The sequence below is a fragment of the Syngnathoides biaculeatus genome, chromosome 6 (genome assembly GCF_019802595.1).
Source record: "Syngnathoides biaculeatus isolate LvHL_M chromosome 6, ASM1980259v1, whole genome shotgun sequence".
Classification (NCBI taxonomy): Eukaryota; Metazoa; Chordata; class Actinopteri; order Syngnathiformes; family Syngnathidae; genus Syngnathoides; species Syngnathoides biaculeatus.
Window position 1 is genome coordinate 31,043,562 of NC_084645.1, and position 12,373 is coordinate 31,055,934.

Below are 12,373 nucleotides of genomic sequence, written 5' to 3' on the forward strand. Positions count from 1 at the left end.
GCTGCCCACTACCCACTGGTTACTCGTGACGTCATCGCCCAACGCCAAATGGGTGCGTTCATATAGTTTAGATATTGGAAAATGGGGGAAAAAAAATAAAGCTTTATGATTTTTATAACTGGACCAACACTAATGCATCAATGAGACCCCAGGTTACAAAAATGGTCACCGATGTCTTTGAAATACAGATCTATAGCAAATGTGCTCAAATTACTATACCTCTCATTGCATATTCTCACAATAATCACCAAGTGATTTAACGAGGTAGGAAACCGATAAATATTACGTGAAATACTTAATTTTGCGTTTACATATGTTCAAGTCCCAGTTCAGTTAGCTACTCAAGTGGTCCTTGATGGTTTTGTGACCCATAAATTACAAAGCGACATATATTCCTAGTATAAACCATACAGGCCTTTTGGTATTATTAGAATCTTTTCATTCATAATAATTCATCCATCCATCCATCCATCCATTTTTTTACCGCTTGTCGTCACAAGGGTGGCGGTGCTGGAGCCTATCCCAACTGTTAACAGGGCAGGAGGCAGGGTACACCGTGACCTGGCTGCCAGCCAACCGCAGGGCACATCGACACAAACAACCACACTCACAATCACAATCACACCAAGGGGCAATTTAGAGTGTCCAATTAATGTTCCATGTTTTGGGGATGTGGGAGGAAACCCGGAGTGCCCGGAGAAAAGCAACGCAGGCACGGGAAGAACATGCAAACTCCTCACAGGCGGGGCCGGGATCGAACCCGGGCACTCAGAACTGTGAGGCCAACGGCTTACCAGCTGATCCACCATGCCGCCTCATGATAATTCACTTATTTAAAATGATCTTTCTATGGTACAATGTGGCCCAGCTAGTGAAATACCGTGAAGAGTACCTAAGTAGAGCCTTTGAGTGTTAATTGTCGAGGTACAATATTGTATTTTATCTGAGGATCCAGTATAATGTTCAGTTTATTATCATGCATTTATACAGTTTAATAATTCCAATCCAGTTGCATAATTTTCATGAATGATTAATATTTAGCCAACTGCCAAGTACAAATCCCAGCCCCGCCTGTATGGCGTTTTCATGCTCTCCCCGTGTCTGCGTGGGTTTTCTTTCTACAAGTACTTCGGTTTCCTTTCCACATTTCAAAAATGTTGAATTAGATGAAATAATTCAATTGCCTATAGGTGTGAATATGTGTTTGCATATTTGTGCCCTGTGAATGTTATTTTTTTTTACACCATTAATCTGACCTACATCCTGTACAACTTAACTGGGAAAGAAATTAAATCTTTTGGATAGAAAGGAAAAAAAATAACATTTTTGAGATAATGTGGTGGCGCAAGTGTGCACACCCTAATGGCTAGGGATATGGCTGTGTTCACAATCACCCATCACACATAAACTTATTAAATGGTATTGGACACATAAATGATAAAACCAATTACAGTGTCTCAGATGAACCACAAATAAAGTTCAACTTTTGTTGTCATTTAGCACCAGCCATGGTTTGCAAAGAGCTCCAACAGAAGCAGATGGATCTTGCTGCTCGCGGGTATCAGTCAAGAAATGGATTAAAAAGAATTTCCAGCTACATTAAAAAATATGGCACAACAGGGCCATAACCAAGAACCGGGCATCCCCTTCAAAATACACTGAAAAACAAGAAAACTGGGCAAAGGCAGACAGCAACAATGAAGGAGATGCAGAACTTGCTCATTAGGATGTGACAACAATAAAAAAAAAATTAACATCACTATTTTCGATACGCTGTATAATTAACGTGCAAGTGGTCCGAAGTGGTCAAGTCACAACCCAAACACCCAGCCAATCCAGTTACGCTTTCTTAGTCACGTGCCATCACATACTAAGAAAGTGTAACTGGATTGCCTGGGTGTTGGGTTCTGAACTGTAGTAACCCTGCTTGGTGCCACAGACGGTGAATTTTAAACAGCAAATTGTAGCCAGACAGAAAATTATAGCCAGCTGAATCTCAGGAGACTGAAAATATTGCGTTTGAATTTGAAAGGTTGCATTTTTTACATGGCGAATTTGTTAACATTGAAAAGTTAAATGGAAATACAGCTATTGAAAATGGGATCACTTTGAAATAACAATGTGAATTTTACAACATGAAATTTTCAGTGGCATTTTAAATTCAAATCCTGGTGGCACATATTTACTTCCGTATTGAGTGAAAGTTGCTGTGCAGTGCCACTCGGCCTTCGAAAGACAATTAGGTGTCTAAATAAGTCTTTGAGAAGTGAAGTGTCAACAGCTCGAGAGGAACTCGTGTTTGAGTCAGGGGTGTCAAACTCATTTTTGTTGAGGGCCACATTATAGTATACTATACTATAGTATAGTTAAGATAGAGCTGGACTCCATGATTGTGACTTGATGAGGAATGATGGCCAATTAGAGCCGGTGTGACGGTCTGAGCGCTCCCCCGTACTGAAAAGTCTCCTTGCGATAAATGCTATTTACTAACAGGGGAACTCTGGGTACGTAATAGACGCTTACTGGGAAATCCCCCGGTCTGATAGTTCCCCTTTATCATTTATTTTTGATACAGATTTTAATAAGAACCATGGAACAATAAAATCAAGCGGCGGACCGGATCTGGCCCCCGGGCCTTGAGTTTGACACCTGAGAGTTAAGCTGATGTCAAGGGAGACCACGCTTGTGAATCGCCCCCACGCCTGTATCCGAGCAATCCTGAGCCGGCCCCGGCCCAATCGTCAAGTGAAATACGGGACCCCCACATGACTTACACAAGGGAGCCACAGGGCCCTGAGACAACCGGGCTGCCAACTGAGCCCAACGAAAGACCAGAATGGCGGTCTCCAGTGGGGGGAGGGCATTGCTTTCGATGAAGTCACAGTGGGGAATCTTTGTGTCACTGAGTTTAAAAGTCAATCCAGCGGTTGCTCAGTATTTCTCTTCAAGGGTTTGTTTAAAATGCTTTTTTTTGGGGTAACATGTACAGTTCTTAGGTCTTCTGTTTGCCCCAATAAAGACACGGCTCACCAAGGTTATTGTCAAAGCATCACAGATGATTAACCTTTATCTTTTTGTTTGCCACGATACAAAGTTGCTGAGGTTGCTGTGTGAAAAAAATTCCGAGAATTTTTTTCCCCTCCACAACCCTTTTTACCATAAAGTATTTGAAAAGATATCTGTGGATATATGACCCCAGGTATTGGCGGGACTGTCATGTGAAGAGCAAAGTCCAACCCTGCTTTCACGTAACAGGAGACACACACACACGACTTGTTCTTAATTAAAACGCGATCTGGAATTTAGCAGGTCAGATTGGGTAAATGCAACCTCGGATGAACAACAGAGAGTAGTACAGTAATTGCACCGTGTCATGTCATCATTCATTGAACGAGTTTTGCAACAGCGCCTGAAACCTTCCAATCAATGACGCAAACCTGTATCCATGTCAAAGTATTTGTGTTAGCCACAGGAAGCCCCAGAGGTCAATCAAGCATCATGTGTTTTGTGTGTATATATCTTATATCATAAGTCAAAAACTTGGCATAAGTAAAGTTTAAAAATATCTAAAAAACAAGTAATGTCCAATCAACTGAGTTTACCACATCTCAGCAATGACCAATGGAAGCTGGATGCACCTGAGCTCAATTTTCATCTTCATACCAAAGGCTGTGAATACGTCTTTTTTTTTTAAACAATCAGACTCCTGAAAAAAAAAAAAAACTGATTATAGCAGCATTTCATTTCTGAGTAAGGCTGTAATACGACAAAAAAAAAGCACTGTCAATATTTTTGTTTTTTCGAATGTGGCATTTTCCATCAGAGAACATCTCGTCACATAGTTTTATGAATTTCACACCTACAAACTAGCCACCTCGTTTTCGATGTTCAAAGAAAAAATTCCTTTGCCCGTCACAATCGTCCATCTCCTCACTGGGAAACCCGCCAAACTCACTCACTCGTTTGCTACCTATTAATATACTAAGGAATCAGACATTGAGGGTGGTGTTGCCAGATTTTTTCAATTAGTTTGACATTTGAGCATTTCCAGGAAATGCTATCTACTATACTGCAAATCGTTCATTCGAGGGCATGTCATAAAAACAGGCTGAGCATCCAGCATCGTTCTGTGCCTTTTTCAGTTCATTGGCCAGGAATGTGGAATTTGAAGCAAAATCAAACTTCACCATGTCATTTTTCTGTTCAGGAATGCAAGTGCAACAACTATGTTTTTGACACCTGAAGAAATAATCATGTGCTTTAATATTTGTTTATCCATTTGAAAATACATCTATTGCAGTACTGCAATTGGCTGGAAACCAGTTCAGGGTGAACCCCGCAGGCTGCCTGGAAATAGCTGCGATGGGCACCGGCAGTTGTTAACGAAGCAGCTCAGATATTCTGTGAATGGTATGTAATAACAATACAGGGAATTCATATTTTAGCCTCACAACAACCACCCAAAAAAAAAAAAAAAAAGAAAAAAAAAGTTGTGTAATAGAGTCTACACACTGGCAAACTAATCCATCCATTCATTCATTTTCTGAACCGCTTATCCTGACAAGGGTCAGGGGAGCCTATCCTAGCTATGTTCGGACAAGAGGGCAGGTTACACCCTGAAATGTATTGAAGCAACTTTTCGTCCCTGATCTGCTCAGTAAACCGGTCGGGGCCGACAATTCTAAATGGTAAACCTGTTCAATTTTCAGAATAGCAACTCCTTACGTGCATAGTTAAGATAGAGCTGGACTCTATGATTGTGACTTGATGAGGAATGATGGCCAATTAGAGCCGGTGTGACGGTCTGAGCGCTCCCCCGTGCTGAAAAGTCTCCTTGCGATTAATGCTATTTACTAACAGGGGAACTCTGGGTACGTGATAGACGCTTACTGGGAAATCCCCCGGTCTCATAGTTCCCCTTCTTCTCGAAAGAGGCAGCTAACATACATTACCTAACCCTAACCTAACCTTAAAGCAAAAGTTGATAAAAAGGTATACACATCTATATACGTTCGGTGTGTTCATCTTTGAGACGTCCATAGCAAACATGAACACTCGGCAGCAATTTGTCAAATGGCACATGTTGAAGCATGGATGGGGATGTTTCAGACTGGCCAGAAGTTCACAAAATATACATCATGCGCGTTAATCACAAGGAGACTTTTCAGCATGGGCGAGCGCTCAGACCGTCACACCGGCACTGTTGCTGGCATCGAATGGCAGCAACTTCTGTTGAGTTTTTGTAAGACTAAAGTTTGCAGTTGTTACCAGATAAAAAACTAGCAGAACCTCTGATGTCCTCCTTTTGCTGTTTTCTAGCAATCTGAAGCCATGTGGCCCCATGCTGCATCTCAGAGGAAAGTCAGTACTACGACTGACATCAGGTTTGGGGGAAACTTGCAATTTCAACTGAGATCTGGAGGCGCTTCATATTCTGGTTTTAGCTTAGTTTTACTGTATTTCCCACAGTATAGGCCGCACCTAAAAGCCTTTAATTTTCTCAAAAACCGCTGGTGCGCCTTATAATCCAGTGTGCCTTATATATGGATCACTAGTCTTTAGTGCAGTTCTTTCATATGAATGCGTAACGTAATCCCAACCTTTACTATCTATTATATGCCCTATATATGAAAAAAAATCTTAAAATAGGCTATTCATTGCGGATGCGCCTTATAGTGAGGAAAATACAGTAGTTGTAGTCATTTTAAAAAGTGTTGTCTTTTCATGTTCCAGAGGAAGCGGTGCTTCATCTCACCTTGATCCAGTGATGTTTTCCTCTGAGGAAAAGGAAAAGTGGTAGCAAGTTTAGGAGACTTGACAAAGAGGACCATGTGGGGTGCTCTAACTTGGTTATCTCAAGTACACCTAAAGTGAGGTCTTTTTGTAAAATTGGTTAGAGTGGCGTGTGCATAAATGCCAATTTTTCAGATTTTTCTCACTTGTCATTTCTATTGTGGTGAATGACTTCAGAGACGCTAGAGAAACATCACAAATATTTGCACCTCTATTTTTATCTGGCAACAGCGCAAGGTTTGGCAAGCTTTCTGATTGGATCATCGCGCTATTTCAAGTGACAATCAGAGCGTCTCTGGCTCAGCACAACTCAGTGTTGACACGTATGGATTCACACACACAAATGATGAGGTCGAACTTTTTCACTAGCCTTTTCCTCATGACTCACTCCACGCCACAATATAATTACTTAGGGTGATCTTGTAGAGGCCGTCAACATTTGGGGCTTTGGGGCTGGGTAAAGTAAATAACTGGATTCACTAGCTTTAAAAACTAAAGTGCAAGTGTGAAACCTTGGTGTGCTGATAAATTCCGACCTGATTTTCAACAGTCATATCCTATCAATCCTAAAAACTGCTTTTTACCATTTGAGGAACATTTGTAGAGTGAAGGGTTCAATGTGGCAAGCAGAACAGGGGAAACTCATCCAAACCTTTATCACAAGTAAACTTTACTACCGTAGTGGTCTTCTGACTGGACCCCAAAAGGGTTACCAAAAGAGCATTAAACAGCTGCAGTTCGGGTTCTGACCAGAACAAAGAGGTCAGCGCTTACTACTCCAATTCTAAAGTCTTTACACTGGCTTAGAACAGGTGTTTAAGTTCTGTTACTGGTCTGTAAATCACTAAATCGTTAAGGTCCTGAATACATGAAAGAAAATGCTAATGGAATATAAACCCAGCAGGGCTCTAAGAACAGACTTGTGTCAAATAGTGGAGCGCCGAGTCCAAGGCAAACGTGGTGAAACATTTAGCTATGCTGCAAAAAAAAAAAAAAAAAAAGAGAGTTGCCATCAGCGTTGACATCAGCCCCAAGTGTGAATGTTTTAAAGTCCAGGTTAGAAACTTTTTTTCCTCATGCTTTTTAAGAGCATTTCCACTTTTAGATATTTATTACTGTATGCTGTTTTGATCATACTTGTTTTTGTTTTAAATGTTTATAATTTTTCATTTCTAAATGAGGGCCGGTTAAAATAAAACTTACCGGTAAATATCAGAGACACGCTAGCGCAGTGCTAACAGGCCCGGTAAAAGTCACTTCCTCGGCACATATATTCCATGGTCTCATTCTTACCTTTTTTTACTTGAGCGCCCCGTCGCAGCCGTTAGAAAAAATGCACAAATTAGCCGTATCACCGCATCAACCACAGGGTTGAAAGCGTGTGAAAAAAGTTGTAGCTTGTAGGCCAGAAATTACGGTATATTATACTGCATTAGTATATGTAGCTTGGGGCTGCCCGCTAGACCTAAACTAACCAGCACAGGAAGGAAAGATGAGATGGTTTTTCCTCAAGTGACTGTTCAGAGTACCAACGTGCTTCTAACACCCCGGTGAGAGGCCATTGTACCCCTGAAGGTATCATGTTTTTTTTCCCCGAGTGTGGGAAGCATGGCTCAGCATGAGACTCCATATCACATTTTCTATTATTATTGTGTTCTAAAATGGATGATAGATGAACTGCCTTGTGTTTAACAAAACATATCATATTCTTATAGCAACAAACATTCCTGTTGAAGAAATCTGTTAAAAAAAAAATGCAAAGTTGGGGGAAATCGTCTAAGCATTGAACTTTTTGAAAGAAACAAATCACCTGTTTTCCCTATAATTACATACGCTACATGTGATATACTCTGATGGGCCGTCGTCCCGGGGCAACGATACACAGTTTCCCTCTGACTCCAGGCGATTGAGAAGCAGGAGGCCTTCCCTGGCTGGGTCACCGGTGCACATGATCCAGTGGTTGTTGGACTTTTCAGCTCTGTGGGTGTCCAAGAAAGTATGAGCGGTCACCTCGTACTCGTTGCCGTATATGGTCCTGCCGGGGGGGGACAAAAAGGAATGAAAGACATTGAATGGCAAATTTATATGTTGTCGACTGAAATTTTTTACCCCCCAAAAAAATCGAGAATACATTGTACTGATTTTTTTAAAAAAGCAGGGTAAAAAAAAAAAAAAAAAAAAAGGGAAAAAAAAGTTCAATCCTCCACATGATACCAGGAGTGAGGAAGTGTTTGTCTGAGATGTATTACATTTTTAAAACCAACAGATTGGCTGGGTAATTGGTAGACAGGGTTAAAGTGCTCAAATGTATGTAATAAAAAGAAACATAAAATACAGTCATAATAATCCATCCATCCATTTTCTGAACTGCTCATCCTCACAAGGGTCAAGGTAGTCCTGGAGCCTATCCCAGCTATCTTCGAGCAGGAGACGGGGTACACCCTGAGCTGGTTGCCAGCCAATCACAGGGCACATAGAAACAACCAACCATTCACATTCACAATCACACCTATTGACAATTTAGAGTCTTCAATTAATTTACCACACATGTTTTTGGAGTACCTGGAGAAAACCCATATAGGCATGGGGAGAACATGCAAAAGCCATACAGGTGGGACTGGGATTTGAACTGCAGTCCTCAGAACTGTGAGGAAGAGGTGCTAACCAGTCATCGACCGTGATGCCTTGTCGTCATATAATAATACAATATATTTGGGCAGCACGGTGCCTCAGCTGGTAAAACGTCAGCCTCACAGTTCTGAGGACCCGGGTTAGATCCCGAACCTGCCTGTGTGGAGTTTGCATGTTCTCCCCGTGCCCAAGCGGGTTTTCTCCACTCAACATGCAACATTAATTGGACACTCTTAATTGCCTCTAGGTGTGATTGTGAGTGCGGCTGTTTGTCTCTCTGTGCCCTGCGATTGGCTGGTAACCAGTTCAGGGTCTACCCCGCCTCCTGCCCGTTGACAGCTGGGATAGGCTACAGCACTCCCCGCTACCCTTGTGAGGATAAGCGGCAAAGAAGATGGATGAATATGATGATTTGCCAACTTCAAGAGAAACTTCACACATACTTTTTCAAATCTTGGAAAATTTTACACACTAGGATACAAAATCAGGAATTTACCAGTTTTGGCCGCAACTGTCTGTGGTGTGCACCAATAATCTCAGCACAGAAAACCACACGTAGATTTGTGTTCCACCTTGACGGAAACATACTGCAAAATCGAAGGCGACGTACTGAGTGGGGGAAATGATTACAGCTTTGGTCCTATTTTTTTATTGTAGTTAAACCCCACACTATTACAATTAATATATATATTTTTTTTATCTCGCCATAAATTCCACCAACAACCCAGGCTTAACTTTGGCTCCTCCCTGACATCCAAAGCACACCTGTCAGATAACCCTGACACAAACTACTGTACGACTCTCTTTCAAAGCATTTTATGCTGTTTCAGGAAGAGGCCCAAAAAGTGAATAAGAGATTTATGTTTTTGCAAACATGTAGCATAAATTCCGCAGATAAAAAGACAAATCGGGGAGTTCTTGAATGTATCAAAAATATGCGGGGGATTACTATACCCAAGGATTAGATGTTCCAGAACAGCCAAGGCCTGGTTTGTCTTGCAGTGGAAGAGGACCACGTTGACATTGGCCTGTGAGACAAGAAGGCAAAGGCAAGCCTTGTTAAGACAAAGTAGGGTGCAAAGTAGTTGCAGAAAATGCTCAAAGGCACTAAGTGGGGGAAATACTTAACCGAGTGCACACAAATACTCACAGGTACAGGCAAACCCTCGTGCTCGAGCCTCTCCTGAGGGTCAAAGTGCACCACCTTCCACCAAGCTGGGAAGCTTTCGCTCTCATCCAAGCTGACCTCCTGGAGACGAGACCTCAGCGCGGACTTCCGGAAGGTCTGCACATCACTTGTCAGGTACAACTGAAAAAAGGGAAAGTGGCATTGTCGCGGTCACATCTACAGCGCAGTCAACCCATTAAAAGCCTCAATCAAGGTGTCACATTATTGAAACATGACTATATATTTTTCCCAAAAAGATAACACCGAACTAACTGATTTAGTAAATAAGCTCCACAAAAGCGGGAGTGAGATTTGAACCCCATCCTCGGAACTACGCGGGAGAAGCTCTAACCAGTCATCCACTGTACTAAAATAACACGTTTTTTTAGAGTAAAATACTTTACATTTCTATATTTTCAATTATTTCATTATTTTCTATCCCATTAAAAATGACTTAAATACAAATAATTGTTTTCCATTTAAACTACATTTTTTATTTAACATTGTAAAATTGTAATAAAGCTAAAAAACAGTTGTTGTATTGAGGTTCATTTGTTTATATATTTCAAATGACATGAAAACAAAATAGGCGTCAAGGTGGATCAGCTGGTAAAGCATTGGCCTCACAGTTCTGAGGACCCGGGTTCGATCCCAGCCCCGCCTGTGTGGAGTTTGCATGTTTTCCCCGTGCCTGCGTGGGTTTTCTCCGGGCACTCCGGTTTCCTCCCACATCCCAAAAACATGCAACATTAATTGGACACTTTAAATTGCCCGGAGGTGTGATTGCGAGTGCCCTGCGATTGGCTGGTAACCAGTTCAGGGAGTGCCCTGCATCCTGTCTGATGACAGCTGGGATAGGCTCCAGCACTCCCTGCGACCCTCATGAGAATAAGCGGCAAAGAAAATGGATGGATGGGGGGAAAAAATTCAGATAATGTAAAAGTATGCCTATTAACAACTGTGCTTATCTTCTGTGCTCGTCTTCTTCTGAAGACTTAATGCGCGTTTTCTGTTACTTACATCCCCGGCGAAGCCACTTGTTGTTTTCAGGGCAAAACTTTGCTCATAGTGCAGAGTTGCTCCTTCGGGAGTGCCATCTACACTATTCTCACACACACACATGCACGCACAGATTACAAAATTCGGCCAATCCAACACTAGCATATGTGTGCGTGTGTACCTGGTTATGATGAATGCCGTGCGCACACAGGCCTGAATGTTTCTCCCAGCACTGACCCCACACGGACCTTTAATGCCAGGAGAAGGAACCTTGGTCATGTGTTCAATGTACGCATTGATGCCGAGAGCAAAACATTCGCCATCTGTGCCGATGTTCACCAACATCACCACATCTCCAAAGTGCAAAGCATCATCTGTGGTCACACTCAATTCCACCTGTACAAAAATGTACATCATCATCATCATCAATGTTGTATTGGTATTATGGTTGCGCATGTGAATGATGGTACCGGACTGAGGATGTTGTGCTTGAGGAAGTCGACTCTCTGGGCGGTCAGCTCCCCCTTTTCTCTTTTATACAGGTAATTGCTCCTTACATGCTGTCATGAAAATACACATCAATATTGTAATGATCATGCAGTCGTGAAAATACACATCAATATTGAAATTATGGAAGGGTAATTTACATAAATTGACACTTTATAAAAAAAAAATTGTGTAATATGTCTGTTTTTTTTCCCCAACCGATTTAGGACAATTTTGGCAACTAGTTCTCATTTTCAGGTCAGGTTCTTATGCCAAGTCACCCCTTCCCAAAAATCCCAAGAGAAAAAAATTGTTCGGCCAGACCAATATTACCATTTTGATGCAAGTTGACCATTTAAAAAAAAAAAGAATTTGGTGAAAAAAATAAAACGATCGAAGCCGGGTTATCTGATCGAAAGCGCTGCCGTGATATGATATTAGCCAATTCATTTCTTGTTAAAATACAAGACAGGTCTCTCTGTATTGAAACCTTCCAAAATTTAATGCTGTTTAAAATTCATACTTCGAGACATTTAAACTGATGACAGACAGACACACAAATGAGAAAAAATTCAAAGCTAGATCGATTATTTAAGACAGCTGGACTGGCACGTGTCAATTAAAACTCCATTTTCAACATTGTGTCGGTCCGAATAACACTCGCCTAGCAAAAAAAAACAAAAAAAACAAGGAAGTTTATTTGAACACAAACCTCTTCCAAGTGCTGCTCCTCGTTCCAGTTGCCAATTTTCACGTTCGTACGATACGTTTTAAAGTTGGGCATGGAGGTCATTTTGTTAGCCATGATGTCGTTTGCTCGGTAGCCACCCCAATGCTACGCTGGCCTGTCTGGCGGTTTCTATGGCAACGTCTAACCACTTCAAGCTCCCGCCGGAAGAGGAAGCCGAAAATCCGACATGTCGGACGTAAAACCAAGCGACGCGCTTGACGCATGCGTCATTCCCTCACGTCAAAAGGTGCGCCTGATGTGACGTGACTGTGACGTCCAGTGTGTTATTTTGTTTACTTGCGGTGTGTAAACTTTGCAAGAAAGATTTTTTTAACGCTTAGGTCCAATTTTAAAATAGCATGGTAAAGTAGCAAAGTGTTCACTGTGTTTACCATGTGGTCAAAGTCGGTATACAATGTACATGTAATATATCCATTCAGTTTCTTATTTCTTTGCTTATTAATAAGAGTCAATTGTGTGTAACACAACACCATCAGCGACTTTCATCACATCCAAACTCATGATAAGTGGAAGGGCGCACACACCTGTGACATTTTATGTGGATA

General features: G+C 41.6%; 1 protein-coding gene across 2 annotated transcripts; it reads right to left on the minus strand.

Moving 5' to 3' along the window:
- Positions 1-132: 132 nt before the first annotated feature.
- On the minus strand, positions 133-12,034 carry cfap161 (cilia and flagella associated protein 161). 2 transcript variants are annotated; one of them, XM_061821728.1, is made up of 8 exons: positions 11,790-12,034; positions 11,062-11,151; positions 10,773-10,987; positions 10,613-10,694; positions 9,575-9,733; positions 9,379-9,452; positions 7,604-7,828; positions 133-4,401 (listed from the first exon to the last, which is right to left on the minus strand). In XM_061821728.1, exons 1-8 carry the CDS (start codon positions 11,880-11,882, stop codon positions 4,380-4,382), a joined length of 960 nt encoding a protein of 319 aa, XP_061677712.1. In that variant the 5' UTR covers positions 11,883-12,034; the 3' UTR covers positions 133-4,379. The 2 variants fall into 2 exon arrangements, with proteins under 2 accessions (XP_061677712.1, XP_061677711.1); XM_061821727.1 differs by lacking the exon at positions 11,790-12,034 and adding an exon at positions 11,411-11,657.
- Positions 12,035-12,373: the final 339 nt, after the last annotated feature.

What these genes read in the sequence shown, in the direction of transcription:
- cfap161 (XM_061821727.1), bottom strand. Translation starts at nt 11,527, where the DNA reads ATGAATTGGCTAATATCATATCACGGCAGCGCTTTCGATCAGATAACC. An exon ending in ACGAGGGTTTGCCTGTACCT is followed by an intron (nt 9,453 to 9,574) that starts GTGAGTATTTGT and finishes CTTGTCTCACAG; the next exon opens with GCCAATGTCAACGTGGTCCT. An exon ending in CTGGAACATCTAATCCTTGG is followed by an intron (nt 7,829 to 9,378) that starts GTATAGTAATCC and finishes CCCCCCCGGCAG; the next exon opens with GACCATATACGGCAACGAGT.